General features: G+C 44.7%; 1 protein-coding gene across 1 annotated transcript in view; it reads right to left on the bottom strand.

The window, feature by feature from the left end:
* LOC308172235 (spastin-like) overlaps window positions 1-18,957 on the bottom strand; it is a gene marked incomplete at both ends in the record, with an annotated part of 32,632 nt that extends 13,675 nt beyond the window's left edge. The window contains 4 exons of the mRNA XM_080547141.1: window positions 673-738; window positions 1,568-1,651; window positions 3,877-3,960; window positions 18,576-18,957. Coding sequence (XP_080403267.1) covers window positions 673-738; window positions 1,568-1,651; window positions 3,877-3,960; window positions 18,576-18,957 — 616 coding nt within the window. The remainder of the gene's footprint in view (window positions 1-672; window positions 739-1,567; window positions 1,652-3,876; window positions 3,961-18,575) is intronic.
* Window positions 18,958-20,463: the final 1,506 nt, after the last annotated feature.

Below are 20,463 nucleotides of genomic sequence, written 5' to 3' on the forward strand. Positions count from 1 at the left end.
ATGGTGTCAAGTAATGTATACATAAATGTGCTGAATTTAGATGCCCTTTTGTGTTTTCATGCAGGGATGTTCAAAGTATTTTACTTTCAACCAGGTATCTGATTCTGACCACCTGTAGTCACTTACTTAATGTAGGAACTACTTAATTCTTGTTGCACTGAAGCAGGTGGTTGATTGACAGTGTATAGCTTTGTCTAAATGTAAGAGGTATCCTATGGTTGTCTAGTGGTGATGTTAGGATTGACTGTGTGTACAGTCTAAATGTAAGGGGTATGGTTTGTGGATGGTGGGGGGGAGGAGAGGATGACCCGGGGGTGTGCAGGGGGGATATCCTTTATTTTCCCTTATTTTTGGGAAAATATCCCTTATTTTCAAATCCCAATGTTGACAGGTATGACACGCACACACACACACGAGAGCGCGCGCGCACACACACACACACACACACACACACACACACGCACACACACACGCACACACACATGTTTTATATCACTATTGGCACTTCTGGTTAGACGCACTCGTACTTGTACTCTGCAATGACAATAAAGTTTAATCTAATCTAAGGGTTAAGGCTAAACCCTGTGTTGCATGGTAACGGTGTTAGCAACATTCGCTAGTTAGCGGCCTCCGCGTGTTCCCGTGGTGACGGCGCCTCCCAGCGGAACCCACCTGAGCGGAGGAGTCCGTTAGAGCCGTCTGGGTACGCCTCCCTCTGAGGCCCTGACTGCAGCCTAGCTACACACAACAACAACAACAACAACAACAACAACATCAACCACAACAACACAACAACAACAACAACAACAACCACAACAACAACAACAACAACAACCACAACAAAAACAACAGAGAAACAAAACAATATTGAGTGGCGGGAATCTCTCCAATCAAAGAAAGCAACGATAAAGCACATCCAATCATATGAACTCATAGAGCAAAGCAACAAACCCAACAGGAAGTGGTTCTGTTCCATGCTCTGATTGGACGTGGGGTAGAGGGGGGGGGGTGGGCGGGGCCACGTTATCATGCCACACAAAACCACGAGGCTGATGGGTAGGGCAGGGCAGAGAGGCTCATGGGTAGGGCAGGGCAGAGAGGCTCATGGGTAGGGCAGGGCAGAGAGGCTCATGGGTAGGGCAGGGCAGAGAGGATCATGGGTAGGGCAGGGCAGAGAGGATCATGGGTAGGGCAGGGCAGAGAGGCTCATGGGTAGGGCTCTAGGCTAGCGTTTTATGTCCTGAAACATACGGTCGCCAACACCATTGTGCAACCTGCCAATTGAAGCTACCTCTATGTGGTTCATGTGTGTGTGTGTGTGTGTGTGTGTGTCTGTGTGTGACCCTTGACCTCACCGCACGTCACTGGTGTGTACAGTGTGTGTCTGCGATGGACTGCTGGATTGCTTGTTGAACTGTCCAATCACCATGCTCGTAGCATATTCACCATGCACACACTGTAGCCAATCAGAGGATGCGACACAAGCAACATTCCGAATGTACGGACCATGCACGCTACGTTGGCATGCGCCACACACACACACACACACACACACACACACACACACCTAGGAGGTCAAGGCGATCCTTAGCCATAATCAGGTTGGTGGTCATCTTAGCCTGCAGACGCTTGTCACACTCATACCTCTCACCTGAGGAGAGGAGGGGAGGAGAGGAGGAAAGAAGAGAGGAGAGGAGAGGAGAGGAGAGGAGGATAAATGAGTAAGTAAGGTTTATTTGCACAAATTTACAACGACAAACAGCCGCCCACAGTGCTTAACAGATAAAAAGATAAAACACTGGTACAAGAGAAAAACAAGATAAAAGAGATGAAATACAGATAAACATTTTTATAAAATAGATCAAAAACACTAAAAACAAGTTGCAATACAAATAACATAGCATATAGGGCAGGGCTCGACAGTGCGACCATTTCACTCGCAATTGCGACTAAAAATACATCTGTGCGACTAGAGAAATAAATTCACGAGCACACTGTGCGAGTACAGATTTTATTTTTTATTTTTTATTTTTTTATTCTAAAAATAAATCTGCGCGAACCGGGAAAATAATTCACGAGTGAAAGATTTCAGCCCACTATTGACGGCAATAACTGGACGATGTAGTCGCTTTGCCGGTAGAAAAACAATCATGTGCGCTTTATTCTCACTCTCTGCATGCGTATCTCTCTCCACTTATATCCCGTCATATCACCCGCTAAGCAGCCTGGGTGATTGAGTCAACACACGCCGTGAATTCTGAATACTTTGCTCGCTAACGAGCGGTCACTACACTACAATATATATATTGTACATTCAATATACCAATTATATTCAATAACAAGCCACAATCCGATTCCGCCAACCACAGTACAGCTCTCTGTGATAACGTGTGGTGTGAACTTTCCCTGAGAAGAACACGGCTGCGCTATCGAAAGTTTGACTCAAAATGAAGAAAATGAAGCCCATTCATTTGTATTTTGCGAGTCAAAGAAACAAAGAAAAAGAGGAATCCGGTGAGGGCCCAAGTAATTCGCAAGCTGGTTCAACTAACGAGAGAGATGGGGATGAGACGGCTAGTAGCGACAGTGAGGCTGAGAACAACGTTAGTAGGCCTAACGTTACTAGCGAAGATGACACCCCAGCGTCCATTGCAGCCGGCGGAGGGAAAACATATAGATTTAATCCGAAGTGGCTGGAAATCTTCCCATGGCTAGAGTTTAAAGACAACGTCATGTTCTGCAAATATTGTAGAGGGCAGAAACAGGCTGGCAAGTCGACGTTCCTATCAGGAAACCCGCATCTGAAAAGGGAGAATTCAACAAGAAGCAGCCTTGGAGTCTCCACCACCGAAGACCTGATGAGGATCAGCCTGGAGGGGCCTTCTGTCGAGGACTTCGATCCCACTCCTGCCGTGGACCGCTGGCTGACCTCTAAGCGTGCCAGACGGCCAACATACAAAAGCATATGGACAACTGATATCCTCTGCATCTAGTAGGGCTGTAGGCATGGGCCAATGTGTGATTTTGGTGCAAAAATTGCAAAATCACTAATAAAAATGTGTTATAATAAAATGTTTCACTGTGCTCCTAAATTTCTTTGTGTGCCCCTAAAATGTTTGTGCTCCTAGTGAAAAAGGTTAGCGTAGAGCCCTGTAGGGGCAGCATGTATAGAGCCTAGCAGCATGTATAGAGTCTAGCAGCATGTATAGAGTCTAGCAGCATGTATAGAGTCTAGCAGCATGTATAGAGTCTAGCAGCATGTATAGAGTCTAGCAGCATGTATAGGGCCTAGGGGCAGCATGTATAGAGTCTAGCAGCATGTATAGAGTCTAGCAGCAGCATATAAAGGAGAAATAGAAGGGGGCCCAGTATCGAACCTTGAGGAACCCCACAGGTGAGAGGGGCCTCAGAGGAGAAACATTCTCCTAGCTGAACGGAGAAACTACGGCCGGACAGGCAGGACCTGAACCAGCTTAAGGCGACACCAGTGATGCCCACATGCTGTTCTAGACGTGACAGCAGGATCACATGATCCACTGTATGGAAGGCGGCTGAGAGATCTAGGAGCACCAGAATGGCGGGACTACCAGAGTCGGCGGCTAAGAGCAGATCGTTCAGGACTCGCAGGAGGGCGGGGAGGAGTCATACCTGCACAGTGACTCAGGGGGGAGGAGTCATACCTGCACAGTGACTCAGGGGGGAGGAGTCATACCTGCACAGTGACTCAGGGGGGAGGAGTCATACCTGCACAGTGACTCAGGGGGGAGGAGTCATACCTGGACAGTGACTCAGGGGGGAGGAGTCAGCAAAGTAGGACTTGAGTAGTGAAAAGGTGAACACACACACACACACACACACACAGGATGGTCCACCCACCGCTCCCTGCCGTCTCCATGGCGATGCCTCTCTCCAGCTCGGCGACGCCCCTCTGGTACCACTGCACCGCCTGCTGCTTGTGACCTGGGACACACACACACACACACACACACACACACATGGTCAGACTCAGGACAGACACACGCACGCACACACACACACGCACACACACGGTCAGACTCAGGACAGACACACACACGCACGCACACACACACACACACACACGCACACGCACACACACCCACACACACACACACGGTCTGACTCAGGACAGACACACACGCACGCACACACACACACACACACACACACACACACACACACACACACACGCACACACACACACACACACACATGGTCAGACTCAGGACAGACACACACACACTAGGGCTGCACGATTTGGGGAAAAAATCGAATTGCGATTATTTGGACAGATATTGCGATTGCGATTTAATTTGCGATTATAATTTTTTTAAATATAAAAAATAAATTAAAATAAATTAAAAAATGGAAGTTTTTGTAAAGTGTGGCCATATCTCCGGCTAGGTCGTATCAACGTGCAGTTTGTTTGTACGTCTTCAGGGGACTTAGAGGCTCCCTCCTCTAGCACCCCCACAGCCCGAGCTACGAGTGAAAGAACTAAACTTACATTGGGTTGCTTTAAAGTTGGGTTGCTTTAAAATCAAGCTTCAGATTAAAACATGTGATGGAGCATTACTAACCTGACTCAGGTGGTTTGTTTCACACAACCATCTAGGAAAGCTTAATTGGAAGCTGTTTGGAAAAGGGCAGGTACTTTCAAAAAATACTTGGCAGGTGATTGGATGAATCTGTCTATCATGGGCTAATTTCAGAGAGCATTACCACATGATACCATCAAACTGTTAACTGCTCTTATGCCATCAAACTGTTCTAATGCAAGGATGAGAACTTAAAAGATATGAATTGGAACAACATATTTATGTATGTTTTTTTTAAACAGCTGCCATTTTGTTTCTCTCAAGTGTCTTTTTTTTTTTAACAATTCCAATATGAAAATAAAATAGGACCTTTCTACAAACAAGGTTATTTAATTATGGCTCAGGAGCAGCATCTAAATATTGCACATACTGCAATCAAGTTAAATAAAGTGATAATAAAAATGTCCAGTAAAAAAGAATAGGTCCTTTCTGTAAACATTGAAATAGATAAAGCTCTTCAACTCGTCGTAATGTAGGCCTATGTAAGTGCACGGCTCGACCGCAGATCGGTTGTTGTTGCATAGTACTCCACATGTTTCAGCTCCGTACGTGCGGGATGGAATCACATTATCTTTTATCCAGCGTTTGGATTAGTTTTTTAAACTCTTCGTTGCTCACAGTGTTAATAGACACCATGTCTTTAGCGAGGTAATGCGTGATGGAATTGGTTATTTCACGGTGCCTTCGTGAGCCCTTTTCATACGGGGTAACAGCCGCAAACGACTCTAAAACTCTAGTTTGCTTAACGTTAGACTGGGCTACGGGACTTTCACTTAACTCTCCGTCATAGAGCTGCCCGTGGTACTTTTTCAAGTGCTGATACAGGTTTGTGGCGTTGCGTCTGGATGTAGCGACTGTTCCACGACAGGTCGTGCCCAAAACCTGCTTTTGTTGCACATCTGTCGTCCTAAACCCGAAATACTTACAACAGAAGTGCTGTTTTTCTTCGAGACTAAATCGTTGCTTCTGGCTCTGCTGAAGTCATTTATCCACCATGAATGTTGCTAGCTACCGAAACGTGGGCGTTTCACGTGCGATGTTGTTGTTGTGCGTGTGCGTTCATTGACATTGACGTTCATTGACATTGACGTTCATTGACGTTGACGTTCATTGACGTTGAATCCGACGCGCTGTATGACGTATCCCATACGGGTAGTGGTGGTCTAGTGGATAGTGAGTTGGACTTGTGATCGGAAGGTTGTGAGTTCAAATCCCGCCTGAAACCACACCACTACTAGTGTGCCCTTGAGTAAGGCACTTAGCCCTCAGTTACTCCAGGGGGAATGTCCCTGTAATTCGTAATTGTAAATCGCTTTGGATTAAAAGCGTCTGCTAAATGGCAAAAAAAAAAAAATCGCTAATCGCATCATTTCAAATCGCGATTTCGATTTAAAATCGATTAATCGTGCAGCCCTAACACACACACACACACACACACAGACACACACACACACACACACACACACACACACAGACACACACACACACACACACACACAACGAGAGACAGCCAGATACACAGATACATCCCCCGCCCCCGGGACCAACCATACCCCATTCAGACATCAATAATTCAGCTGGACCCCCCCCCCCCCCAGACAACCCCCCCCCCCTCACCCAGAATACTGGGTCCTCAGACTCACCGGTGACCCCCCCCCTCCCTCCCCATCCCAGGACAGAGCCCCCCCCCCCCACCCAGGACAGAGCCCCCCCCCCCCACCCAGGACAGAGCCCCCCCACCCAGGACAGAGCCCCCCCACCCCCCCCACCCAGGACAGAGCCCCCCCACACCCCCCAGGACAGAGCCCCCCCACCCAGGACAGAGCCCCCCCACACCCCCCAGGACAGAGCCCCCCCACCCCCCCCACATAAACGCTACAGCTGGCTAGTGAGTCTGCGTCAACCGTAATGCTGTTCAAGTGCAGGAAGATCAGATAAGTGCAGAGCAACGGCATTAACGACACTATCTGGCCAGGCGGACTTAATCTGGCATGACAGCACCGTTCCACACACACACACACACACACACACACACACACACGGCTCCTGGTCACTGGGTCAATGGAACACTGGCAGACAGGGTGGCAGAGAGACTGAGAGACAGGGTGGTAACAGCCTAACCCTATAGAATGAGGCTGGTGGAGGTAGAAATCGGAGGTCGGTCCTGTTCCAGCTCGTCCTCCGACTTCTACCTCCACCAGCCTCATTCTATAGGCTGTTACCACCCTGTCTCTCAGTCTCACTGTCTCTCTGTCTCTCTCTCTCTCTCTCTCTGTCTCTCTCTGTCTGTGTCTCTGTCTCACTCTCTCTCTGTCTCCTCTGTCTCTCTGTCTCTCTCTCTCTGTCTCTCTCTGTCTCTCTCTCTCTCTCTGTCTCTCTCTCTCTCTCTGTCTCTCTGTTTCTCTGTCTCCTCTGTCTCTCTATCTCTCTATCTCTCTGTCTCCCTGTCTGTCTCTCTGTCTCCTCTGTCTCTCTCTCTCTCTCTCTCTCTCTCTCTGTCTCTCTCTCTGTCTCTCTCTCTGTCTCTCTCTCTCTCTGTCTCTCTCTCTGTCTCTCTCTCTCTCTCTCTCTCTCTCTCTCTCTCTCTGTCTCTCTCTCTCTCTGTCTCTCTCTCTGTCTCTCTCTCTCTCTGTCTCTCTCTCTGTCTCTCTCTCTCTCTCTCTCTCTCTCTCTGTCTCTCTCTCTCTCTGTCTCTCTCTGTCTCTCTCTCTGTCTCTGTCTCCCTGTCTGTCTCTCTGTCTCTGCACTGCACCTAGAACCTCCAGAACCCGTCCTGATATAACTGCTATATCAACATTATTAATGGGTCAAGAACCACAAATAGGGAGATTGTGTGTGTGTGTGTGTGTGTGTGCGTCTATCTATCTCTCTCTCTCTCAAAGCCCCTCAACGATAGAGGGTCAGAGGGTGTGTGTGTGTGTGTGTGTGTGTGTGTGTCTCCATGCCCCTCATCCCGGGCCTCTCTCCGTGCCTCGCGGGCCTCCATACGCCTGACCGCACACACACACACACACACACACACACACAGACACAGACACACACACACAGCAGACCTGACACCTCCAGCGAGCTAGCTTACCCTAGCGTCCACCACAGCCCAGCTAGCTTAGCCTAGTGTCCACCACAGCCCAGCTAGCTTAGCCTAGTGTCCACCACAGCCCAGCTAGCTTAGCCTAGTGTCCACCACAGCACAGCTAGCTTAGCCTAGCGTCCACCACAGCATAGCGGTCACCTAGCCCAGCTAGCTTAGCTTAGCCTCCACCACAGCATAGCGGTCACCTAGCCCAGCTAGCTTAGCCTAGCAGTGAAGATATTATCAAAGCGTACGGGTGATCGACAGGCGCGTTCGCTTTGATAATATCTTCACTCCACGATCATCTAGTCTGGTCTGGCGCCTGCGCCGTCTGTTGTTCTTCCTGCTCACAGGTAGCTTTGGTGTTGTGGTCTAATGGGAAACGTTGAGCGGATAGACTCCACTTAGCAAAAGTCCAATAGTACAGATGTGGTATATTTTGACACACACGCACGCACACACACACACACACACATAAACTGTATAGTATAGACCTGTAGAATTGGTCTTCTGCACACACATTCACACCAGTGGCGGCTGGCCAATAGAGGGCGCCGCCCCCACCTTCACTTCCTAGTTGCGACTTGTAAAAGTTTTTTTTAAATAAACATTGTTTATTCACAAAATGCGGCTGATATTCTGTCGGCGCCTATCAGCATTCATTAAATATCCTCCAATACAATAAACATTTTATCTGTGTGTGTGTACAATCCACTGTTAAAATACATAGGGGAGGAGTCAGGGCGCCGGCCGAATGCAAGTCTATGGCACTGCAAATACTTTTGGCTTACACGTGAGCTGTAGCAGCGCTCCAATTGGCTGTCTCCTATTTCTCAAAAATTGCGCCCCGAGCATGCGCAGATTATAGGCTTACGTAGGCTGCAGCCTAGGGCCACTACCACTAGGGGTAGTACAAATTAAAAAATGCCCTGAAATTCCCTGAATATCCGGTTGTTAAGTCTGACGTCAAACGTGACGTTTTGCAATTTCCGGCTCCAAACCAGAAATTCTCCGCACCAGAGTACCAGTGTACTACAGCGGTAGAATGACAGTTCAATCGTTTTTTAGACTCTGATCTATTCATACAACAAGGGACACAGCACTTTCACGTTGTCCCCATATTGTCAGGGTATTGCGGCATTTCGAAGACAGCGCCTCAGCCAACTTCGGACCCGGAAACGACAACAGGAGAGGAGAGCAATAGAGACAGAACTGAGGTGATAACAAACAGTTCAGTATGACAGAGACAACTAATAGAAAGACAACTGTATGATTATAGAGTTTACATGTTCAAGGAAATATTGTATGATAATAGAAAGGTACACTTTAATTTAATTAAAGAAGTAACAAAGAACACATTTATTATCACAATTGCATTGTGTTCCATGTCTTTCTCCATTTGAATAAATAATGCCTAGTTGAATGGCTAAACAAGACAACTGTCTGGACAGTAATATATACAGTATATTCTCATGCTAAAATCGACTGTAAATCCAGATTTTAAAGTTGATATTCTTCCCCGTGGAGCATGCCCCCATAACCTGTGCCCCACCCAAAATGTTTAGCACCAGCCGCCACTGATTCACACCTATGGGGGTGACACCTTTAGTAAAGGGGGGTCTTATGACTTAGCATTCCTTTGTCCTAAAGTCTCATTGTCCCCACGTGTTCATTTCAAGATGGCTTCCTGTGGCTGCCCCCCTGACCTTTAACCTGAAGTGGCAGTAACCCCTTTTCTTGAATGTGATAGGCCTATTATAGATACCTTGTCGTAAACTTGTATTAGCATATCATTGTATACAAATACAAATAGGTGAACTCTCTCTCTCTCTCACACCAACTCTCTCTCTCTCTCACACCAACTCTCTCTCTCTCTCTCACCCCAACTCTCTCTCTCTCTCTCTCTCTCACACCAACTCTCTCTCTCTCTCTCTCTCTCACCAACTCTCTCTCACACTCACACCAACTCTCTCTCTCTCTCTCTCTCTCTCTCACACCAACTCTCTCTCCTCTCACACCAACTCTCTCTCTCTCTCTCACCAACTCTCTCTCTCTCTCTCACACCAACTCTCTCTCTCTCTCACCAACTCTCTCTCTCTCACACCAACTCTCTCTCTCTCTCTCACACCAACTCTCTCTCTCTCTCACCAACTCTCTCTCTCTCTCTCTCTCTCACACCAACTCTCTCTCTCTCACACCAACTCTCTCTCTCTCTCTCTCTCACACACACTCTCTCTCTCTCTCTCTCTCACACCAACTCTCTCTCTCTCTCTCTCACACCAACTCTCTCTCTCTCTCTCTCACACCAACTCTCTCTCTCTCTCTCTCACACCAACTCTCTCTCTCTCTCTCTCTCACACCAACTCTCTCTCTCTCTCTCTCTCACACCAACTCTCTCTCTCTCTCTCTCTCTCACACACCAACTCTCTCTCTCTCTCTCTCACACCAACTCTCTCTCTCTCTCTCTCTCTCACCAACTCTCTCTCTCTCTCTCACACCACTCTCTCTCTCTCTCACACCAACTCTCTCTCTCTCTCTCTCACACACCAACTCTCTCTCTCTCTGTCTCTCTCTCTCTCTCTCTCTCACACCAACTCTCTCTCTCTCTCTCACCAACTCTCTCTCTCTCTCTCACACCAACTCTCTCTCTCTCTCTCTGTCTCTCTCTCTCTCTCACCAACTCTCTCTCTCTCTCTCACCAACTCTCTCTCTCTCACCACTCTCTCTCTCTCTCTCACACCAACTCTCTCTCTCACACCAACTCTCTCTCTCTCTCTCTCACCAACTCTCTCTCTCTCTCTCACACCAACTCTCTCTCTCTCTCTCTCTCACACCAACTCTCTCTCTCTCTCTCTCTCTCTCTCTCTCTGTCTCTCTCACACCAACTCTCTCTCTCTCTCACACCAACTCTCTCTCTCTCTCTCTCTCTGTCTCTCTCACACCAACTCCTCTCTCTCTCTCTCTCTCTCACACCAACTCTCTCTCTCTCTCACCAACTCTCTCTCTCTCTCTCTCTCTCTCTCACATCAACTCTCTCTCTCTCTCTCACACCAACTCTCTCTCTCTCTCTCTCTCACACCAACTCTCTCTCTCTCTCTCTCTCTCACACCAACTCTCTCTCTCTCTCTCTCTCTCTCACACCAACTCTCTCTCTCTCTCTCTCTCTCTCACACCAACTCTCTCTCTCTCTCTCACACCAACTCTCTCTCTCTCTCTCTCTCTCTCACACCAACTCTCTCTCTCTCTCTCTCTCTCTCACACACCAACTCTCTCTCTCTCTCTCACACCAACTCTCTCTCTCTCTCTCTCTCTCACCAACTCTCTCTCTCTCTCACACCAACTCTCTCTCTCTCTCACACCAACTCTCTCTCTCTCTCTCTCTCTCTCACACACCAACTCTCTCTCTCTCTCTCTCTGTCTCTCTCTCTCTCTCTCTCTCACACCAACTCTCTCTCTCTCTCACCAACTCTCTCTCTCTCTCTCACACCAACTCTCTCTCTCTCTCTCTGTCTCTCTCTCTCTCTCACCAACTCTCTCTCTCTCTCTCACCAACTCTCTCTCTCTCACCAACTCTCTCTCTCTCTCTCACACCAACTCTCTCTCTCTCTCTCTCTCTCACACCAACTCTCTCTCTCTCTCTCTCTCTCTCTCTCTCACCAACTCTCTCTCTCTCTCTCACACCAACTCTCTCTCTCTCTCTCTCTCTCTCTCACACCAACTCTCTCTCTCTCTCTCTCTCTCTCTCTGTCTCTCTCACACCAACTCTCTCTCTCTCTCTCTCACACCAACTCTCTCTCTCTCTCTCTCTCTGTCTCTCTCACACCAACTCTCTCTCTCTCTCTCTCTCTCTCACACCAACTCTCTCTCTCTCTCACCAACTCTCTCTCTCTCTCTCTCACATCAACTCTCTCTCTCTCTCTCACACCAACTCTCTCTCTCTCTCACCAACTCTCTCTCTCTCTCACACCAACTCTCTCTCTCTCTCTCTCTCACCAACTCTCTCTCTCTCTCTCTCTCACCAACTCTCTCTCTCTCACACCAACTCTCTCTCTCTCTCTCACCAACTCTCTCTCTCTCTGTCTCTCTCTCTCTCTCACCAACTCTCTCTCTCACCAACTCTCTCTCTCTGTGTCTCTCTCTCTCTCTGTCTCTCTCTCTGTCTCTCTCTCTCTCTCACCAACTCTCTCTCTCTCTCTCTCTCACACCAACTCTCTCTCTCTCTCACACACCAACTCTCTCTCTCTCTCTCCAACTCTCTCTCTCTCTCTCACACCAACTCTCTCTCTCTCTCTCACACACCAACTCTCTCTCTCTCTCTCTCACACCAACTCTCTCTCTCTCTCTCACCAACTCTCTCTCTCTCTCTCACACCAACTCTCTCTCTCTCTGTCTCTCTCTCTCACACCAACTCTCTCTCTCTCTCTCACACCAACTCTCTCTCTCTCTCTCACACCAACTCTCTCTCTCTCTCACACCAACTCTCTCTCTCTCTCTCTCACACCAACTCTCTCTCACACCAACTCTCTCTCTCTCTCTCACACCAACTCTCTCTCTCTCTGTCTCTGTCTCTCTCTCTCTCTCTCTCTCTCTCTCTCTCTCTCACACCAACTGTCTTCGTGTCCCACCATCAGAGAGAAGTGCTGTAATCTGTAATTGTAACTTTGTTTAATAAACAGTCTTAGAACTCAGACCTTTTACTCTATCTTGATCTATTTTAAGTCAAGAAACGACACAGACGTACAGTAGTGCACGTGTGATTGTCTAGTCTTCTAGTCGGCTGGTAGGCTATGTGTCTTTCATTTCATTCTAGTAGTGTGTGATTGTGGAATCGGTCTTTCAGTCCTGTTCATTCGAATCTGCAGTTTGTTGAATGATTTAATAACAGTAATAAAACAAAAAAAGTTGTTGCTATGGATAACCTGTTAAACAATAAGGTATTGTATTTTATATCCTGGGGCTAACTACTCTGTGACAGAGACACCGGTTTAGAACTGGTCACGGCCCCTCGTGACTAACTTCCTGGTTGGCTTTAGGCATATTATTGTTTATGGGTCATTGACGGATAAGACTTTTGAACAGGCCAATTTTTAAATACTAAAAATAAGGATATATTTGGCCATTGTTCAAACATTTGGAATGTAGTGTACATACACATTTATGCAAAAACTCAAAATTAAGAGATTTTAGTGTTTTTAAAGTTGAATTAATAGGACACAGCCTTACAAAAAGTCATTTGGGGCGACCGTAATTTATCTAAAAATTAATATATTTCCTCAACATTACTAATATTTTAACAAGTATCAGTAACTAAATAAACAGTTTAAGAAAGACTGATGGATATTCTATTTTGAATTTAGTACAGTTATTGCCAATCGTTGGTTACCCCACATGACAGATGGTCGCCCCAAATGATGAGAAAACTGCAGGCAGTTAAAAGTCTATTTGAAATGTACACAATACAGTTCAGACGAAAGAAAACTGAACAAAGTTTTTATTACAATCTTTTCAAGTGGTCAAGTCAAAAATATTCTTCAATTCATTCAAATATCACAGAACTAAAAAGTTTTAAAAGTGAAACGCATGGTATGTTACAAGCTTCGTCAGGAACATTCAAATATCACAAATGTTAAAAACATTAAACATTTAAAAAGTTAAAGTGCAATGGACATTACATGCTTCAGGAACTTCTTCAAGAACAAACATTTCACAAATGTCCATTTTCATGTCCTTGTCATCTCATCTTTGGTTTTGTCAATCTATGAGAGAGAGAAGGAGGGTTAAGTAGCATCACTTTTGTGGACCCTGGTAGTCACATTGAACAGGGATTAACAATTTCAGTCAATAAAAAGTAAACAGTTGTATGTATGGAATAAAAATGAAACACCAACACTGTTCTATAGAGTCAATAAACAATAAACACCAACATAGTTGCATGGATGAAATCAACGCTAAACAACTACAACACAGTTGTATCAGTTCCCCATATATGACCTACAACACAGGCTGGTTGGAGCAGTGGATCATTTGTTACATTAAAACGATGTTTAGGAACATCAGCATTTAACAAACTAGGCTATTTCCATTTCATTGTTACTGTAATTTCATTGTCTTTGCTATTGTCATTTCATTCTCATTTGTCACTTCCATTTTCTTTTCGTTCCTTTATTTCCCCATTTTATTGCCATTTCATTTTCCTTACTCATTGCATTGTGACCACTGACCATGTAATCATTGTGACCAGACTCATGGTAAACTGCAGGCATTTCTTTAACACCAGGGGCCTCATTTATAGAATATGGATAAAATGTGATCTTACCCTTGGCGTACGTAGAAAACCATGTCAAAATAGTGAATCATAACATTTCAACGTGAGTCAATTTGACAGTGGAAACGATCGTAGCTCTAAGTCAGGTCTTGACTTGACATACGCACATTACCTACTAGTTATGCAAAGTTATTACAGGCATGTGAGCCGCACTCGAACACGTTAATGCCTACTTAACTGTAATTCATGCGAAGTGAAAGTGGCTCGTAATAAAATTAACAATGTTGTTATCAGCCGAGAAAATGAGTTTAATTCAAGATTTAAAGGGAACTGATGTTTATGATTGTATTTCAGTCTTCCTTTATATGCCATTAGGCTATTGTATGGTGTAATCATTCTAAATTGAGGCGTGATAAAGGCAGTCGGGTATATCCCAGCCCTCCTTCAGCCGCATCCTGCCTGATGTGATCGGGGGAATTCGGGGGCGTGCGTTTGCGACCACGCCAGGGTTTCCGTTAACCGGTAATTCCCGGACTCTGTCCGGTAAAAGTTGTTGAAGTCCGACAAATTGAAAACTCGTCGGACATAAATGTCCGGTGAAAATAATTCCCTCTAAGCACAATTTGAATACAATTCGCTAAAGTTCACATTCTGATTCCTTCTATTTTAAAAAAGACGAATATATAGGCTATGTATTTATTTTATTATGATATGATTTGACACCGGCATGATGATGACTCCTAATGTGTAGGCTGCCTATGCGAAACAGCGGTTGTTTCCGGTGTGCGCTATAACTCGTGCACAATCGAGTCGAGGCAGAGAGGAGGATAGCGATGTTTCTCTCTGTGATAGTGTGATTATGCAAGCCTTTTCTGAAAGGGATGAGAACCCGATTGTTTCAGCTTCTCCCAGGGAGAAAGTGGTAGAGTTACCATCCTCCCCGAGTCCTACCATACCATCCGCTGACAGCCTATCTCTGCCTGTAACCGGCGAGCGATTGCGTGTCGCTCAAGTAGCTGATCAGTCATTAAACAAATGTTTTTTACATGCAGCTAGTGAGGAATCTGAAATAGGGGGCAACGTAGTTTATTTCCTTAAGGATGGGATATTAATGCGTAAATGGTCTCCTCCTAATGCAAATGGTTGTGAGTGGAATACTGTAAAACAAGTGGTTGTGCCTGTGGGTTATAGACAACAGGTGTTATCTGTAGCACATGAGAGCCAGTGGTCAGGACATTTAGGTATAACTAAAACTTATCAGCTGATATTGAAACATTTCTTTTGGCCCGGACTGAAGGCGGATGTTGCCAAGCACTGCCGCTGTTGCCATACTTGTCAGATGGCGGGTAAGCCTAATCAATCCATTCCACCCGCACCATTGCATCCCATTCCTGCTATAGGGGAGCCATTTGAACGTGTAATAATTGATTGTGTTGGACCTTTGCCTAGGACTAAAAGTGGAAGTCAGTATTTGCTTACTATTATGTGCGCTGCTACTCGTTTTCCCGAAGCTGTTCCGTTGCGTAACATATCAGCCAGCTCAGTGGTGAAAGCTTTAACAACGTTTTTTTCCACATTCGGTCTTCCTCTTGTTATACAATCTGACCAGGGCACTAACTTTCAGTCTAAGCTTTTCAAACAAGCCCTAAGAACGTTAGGGGTACGATGTCACGCCAGAAGCCTACATGCTTGCACTGTTCAATAAAATGTTATACATCTAGACATTGTGGTATTTCTTTATATACGTATCCCAGCCTGCCTATTGTTTCTCAATAAACAGTTATGTTCTCCTCATTGACATACTCCCGAGTCCGATTAAGTATGATTTGACAGGCAGCTAAACGAAATGCCTTCCCAACCAGCGAGACCTGGTTATAGAAATGACGTTGTTTTATTGATAAAAAAAAGGGTAAAACTGGAAAGAGAAAATAGAAAACTCACATTAATCCCAAACAATTTAACAAACTTCAGTTAACGTAATGTGGAGTCTGTTCATTGATCGATGCTGTCTGTTCAGTTCCCAGTGAGGCGCCCGTTCAGCGCTGGACATAATGGCATAGCGCGCATGCGAATCATGTTATATTATTATATATTATATAGCTCGCATCTAATCGTATCGGATGAGAAATAGACATTAAATGGCATATATAGGCCGCTACACAACAGTAATCACCGCGACAAACAGCTATATTAGATTATTTTAAAAATCTAAATATTATTATTATATTAATCTAATATTTAAATATTTTAATATGATGACCGGAATATATCACGTTTGTCCGGTAAATCGAAATCTTCCCGGACACGATGTCCGGCGGCAATTTTTTCTAACGGAAACCCTGGACCACGCGTCTATTTCTGATAAGACAGTCGATCTCCTCCTCAGTAAAGTTTCTCTTCTTTTGTTTGTCTACCATCGTGTGAACTCGTCAAAGGTGCTGCTCAACACCTCAATCAAGCCTATTTATAGCACTTGGCTTAATTCAGCCGCTATAATTGAGCCTCTATCACAGGGCGTAAATACAAAGCTCATTCACCTGCGTTCAATTTCAAGTATATTTGGTATATATATAATATATATATATTATTATTATTATATATATACAAGTATATATCTGGGCCCTGGACAGTCTGGACGGATTGATGGCAGCTGCTGGATTGAAATCAGGTGTAGTGCTGAGGCACAAATGTGTACATTTCAAGCCTGCAAACTGCGACACTTTAAATGAATGTGCAATAACACTATGTGCAATATGACAACCCTAGGGTACATAAGGTTGCAGAGAATAGGAAATGTTAGAATAGGTAGAGCATAGCATAGAGTACAGCACAGTGTTTTATTTGTACAGTATAGTATAGTGGATAGTGTACATAGCCTTTATTTATGTAAACCAGCTCCTTTCCCTTCTTGTTTTTTAGTTTTTTTCTTTCCTAGCACCAGGGGAGCCCCCCCTCCCAAATTTCGTTGTTTGGTACCTGTACTATATCAATGACAATAAAGACCATTCATTAATTCATTCATATTTGTTATTTATAGACGGAAGTACGTACAACAGACGTACGCAATTTTAAACAAGCACAGCCCGTTTTATAAATAATGCTTACGTCCATTTAGAAAAATGTGCTTACGTGCAAGTTAAAGATGACGTTCAAGTACATTTTTATAAATGAGCCCCCAGGCATTTCTGAACTTTACCCAGTCTTGGCAAGTCAGCTTCGAGACGCGAGAAGCATTCTGGTGGCCTAAATTACATACAAACTTAAGTTCAAGATATTACAGAAAAGGTAATTCCTAATCCAACTAACATGACAGTTTCAAATACACCAGAGAAAGATATAGCCTACTGCATGTGTTACCTATAGTTTTTTACCTTTCTTTTTTCCTGGCAAGATAGTCGGCTCTTGCTGCAGGGTCTGCGTTGACCCGCTGCCTATCGAGCAGTCTTCTGTTTGCTTGTTTGTGGTGCCATCTAGAAAATAGGTTAAACTAGTTAAACATAACTAATACATCTACAATTACCTAAATGGAATGTCATGCTATACAATTTTTACATTTCTTTCATAAGATTGCACAATAATCAAAAAGAAAGGTTAATTCCTAAATAGGAATGGAAAATGACTGAAATTTAGACAAATATGTGTTAAAGTATACAAAGAGTTATGCTAAAACAAAGAACTGTATGTATATAAATCATTAATAAAATATAAATATACAGAAACTACAAATACAGGACGTATATCTATCATGTAAGACACTCAGCAGTGGTCGCCCCACATGATACTAGGTCACCCCAGATGATGTTTTCAAGTTCAGTCAAATATTACAGGCTAACAGTTAGCTACAGAAACCAAACTAGCTACTTCTTACCACATGTCACTATCAAATTTATCATCAAAATATAGATTTGCAGATAAAACGGATTATTCACAGTTTTGGGGGGGTCGTCCCACATGATATCCAAAAGTGGCAAGTACATGACAGCAGTTAAAAAATAGATTTATTTGCAAATATGAGAGACTTACTAACCTGCCAGTTGTTTCTCTGGGTCCCTCACATGTGGCTGGCGGATGCAACATCTGTCCTTGAGGTGGTTTCAAAATAAAAGTCCCACAATTGTGTTTTCTTGATGGTCGCCCGAGATGATATTTCATAAAATGAACATATTCGGACAACATTCGTTTGTATATTATGATGGAAATATATGTGCAAATACTTCATAGTTTTGTCAATAAATGTAAAACATGTTTGAAATTATGCCAAATAGTGCGAGGGATATATTTAAATTGATTTTAAGTGATTTTAAACCGGTTGTCCAAATATAAGTCAAGGCTGGACGGTCGCCCCAGATGATGTTTTGACACTTCAGATAGCTGAAAAATTACCAATAACTAAAATGTTTGGAGAAGTTAGAGTGGGTATGTATATGGGGAAGGTATTAGACATACATGTTATCTTTTTATGTATTTTGATGTTTTTTTTAAGGTAAAAAATTCAGTTGGACAGAAAAAGTAGGCGTCACGTCATTGACCCTTATACAACATGAACATGCTCCACCACCACAACCACAACCACAATAACAACAACCACCACCACATCAACCACAACAAACCACATCATCACCTTTGTCATCCTCGTCGATCCTGAGCGCCAGGGAGATGTACTCAAACGCCTGTTTGTGGTGCTTTCGGATCTGCTCGCCCACGTCGTTCCTCCCCCGGCTCCCCTGCTCCTCTCCCCGGCTCCCCTGCTCCTCTCCCCGGGGTCTGGCCGGGGGTCTGGCCGGGGGTCTGGCCGGGGGTCTCAGCCTCGCCCACAGCCAGGCGAACGCCACGCCGCAGCGCAGCACCAGGAAGCGGAGCACCGTGAACACGGCGAGCAGCGGGTAGGAGAAGTAGTACACCGGGTGTAGAGACCCCGGGTCGTCGGTGTCCCCCGTCGGTCCTCCTCGCTGCTGTTTCTTCCTGCTGCTGCCTCCTCCTCCTCTGCCTCCCGGAGAACTCATTCATCCGCCTCGCTGCTGCCGGGTCCATAACATCCCGCTGCTGCCTTCTGTCTGCCCAGCGTGTGTGTGTGCCTGTGAGTTTAGACGAAACCACGCCCACTTCCGCATGACGTACGCGTCGCCCGCTGCGTTGCTATGGACACCGCAGCTCTCGGCCGTAACCCTGAAGCTGCGTGCACACAAGGCCATTGCGTTGCACCGGAAGTCATTCATCTCAATGGGGCCGTTGCGTTGATCAGTTGCCTTGCTCTGCATTGCGTTTCTTGACCGTCAGGGTGCGGCAATCAGTCAAAAAAAATCAGGTTTTTGCGTTGCGTTGGATCCGGAAGTAAACCGGAAGTAGTTTCTTGCCCGGAGCTCTCGCCTCAGATTTTAAATCCTCAATTTTGGCCGCCATTGGCTAAAATCTGTAATTTGGCTCTACAAGTGTTAATATGTCATTTTATGAAGTTTTTATATGTTTTCAGGCGAGAAAGTAACCATATATATTCACAAAATGTGTCCAGTTTATCAAAATAACCCGTTTATATATCTGATCTGACGTTTTTTTACCCACTTCTGTGGGAAACTTCGCTAGCAACACGAGTAGAGTTGTTGCGTCTGCATCGCACGTTGAAGTACGTCAAGTCCATCCCAACAGGTTGCGCCAGAACGACGCAACCCAATGGCCCTGTGTGCACTCGGCGTAACCATAGCTGCCAACGTGTAGGCAGCTTTGTGAATGATGTTAAAAATCTATGTTGGTCAAAGGTATTAAGGGATAAAGATCCCGAAAAAGCTCTGGAGGAATTTGATACCATGTTTATGCCACTTGTTGAAAAACATGCACCATTGAGGAAGTTTACCGTCAAAAGCGTCAGAACACCATGGTTAGATTAAGAACTAAAAGAGTATATGATAGAACGTAATCAAGCAAAATTAATAGCAAATACATCAGGTTATAAATCTGACTGGGAGGTATATTGCAAATTAAGAAATTTTGTTACAAAATTAAATAAAAATAAGAAGAAATTGTATTATGTAAATAGGTTTAATCACGTTAAAAATGATAGTAAATTATTATGGAATACTTTAAATGAAATAATGGGAAGGAATAAGAAACCTACCCCATCTTTTCTAGAAACAGAAGGGAAATTCCTCACCAAACCAGTTGAGATTGCTAATGATATTAACAATTATTTTATAGGAAAAGTAGATAATTTAAGAAATAATATATCAGCATTTGATATAATCGATCACGAATTCTTACTTTAAAAAACTTGAATGCTACGGTTTCTCCCTATCTGCATTATCTTGGATTCAAACTTATTTAGCAAACCGGAAACAAATAGTTTTTTTTAATGGGAGTTACTCTGAAGTTAAAACGGTAAAGTGTGGAGTGCCCCAAGGAAGTTGCCTGGGGCCTTTGCTCTATACCATTTTTACGAATGACATGCCTCTTGTCCTAGATAAGTCCTATATTTCAATGTATGCAGATGATTCAACGATTTATACATCAGCCTCTAC

This window comes from Nansenia antarctica, assembly GCF_963989245.1.
Source record: "Nansenia antarctica genome assembly, chromosome: 16".
NCBI lineage: Eukaryota > Metazoa > Chordata > Actinopteri > Argentiniformes > Microstomatidae > Nansenia > Nansenia antarctica.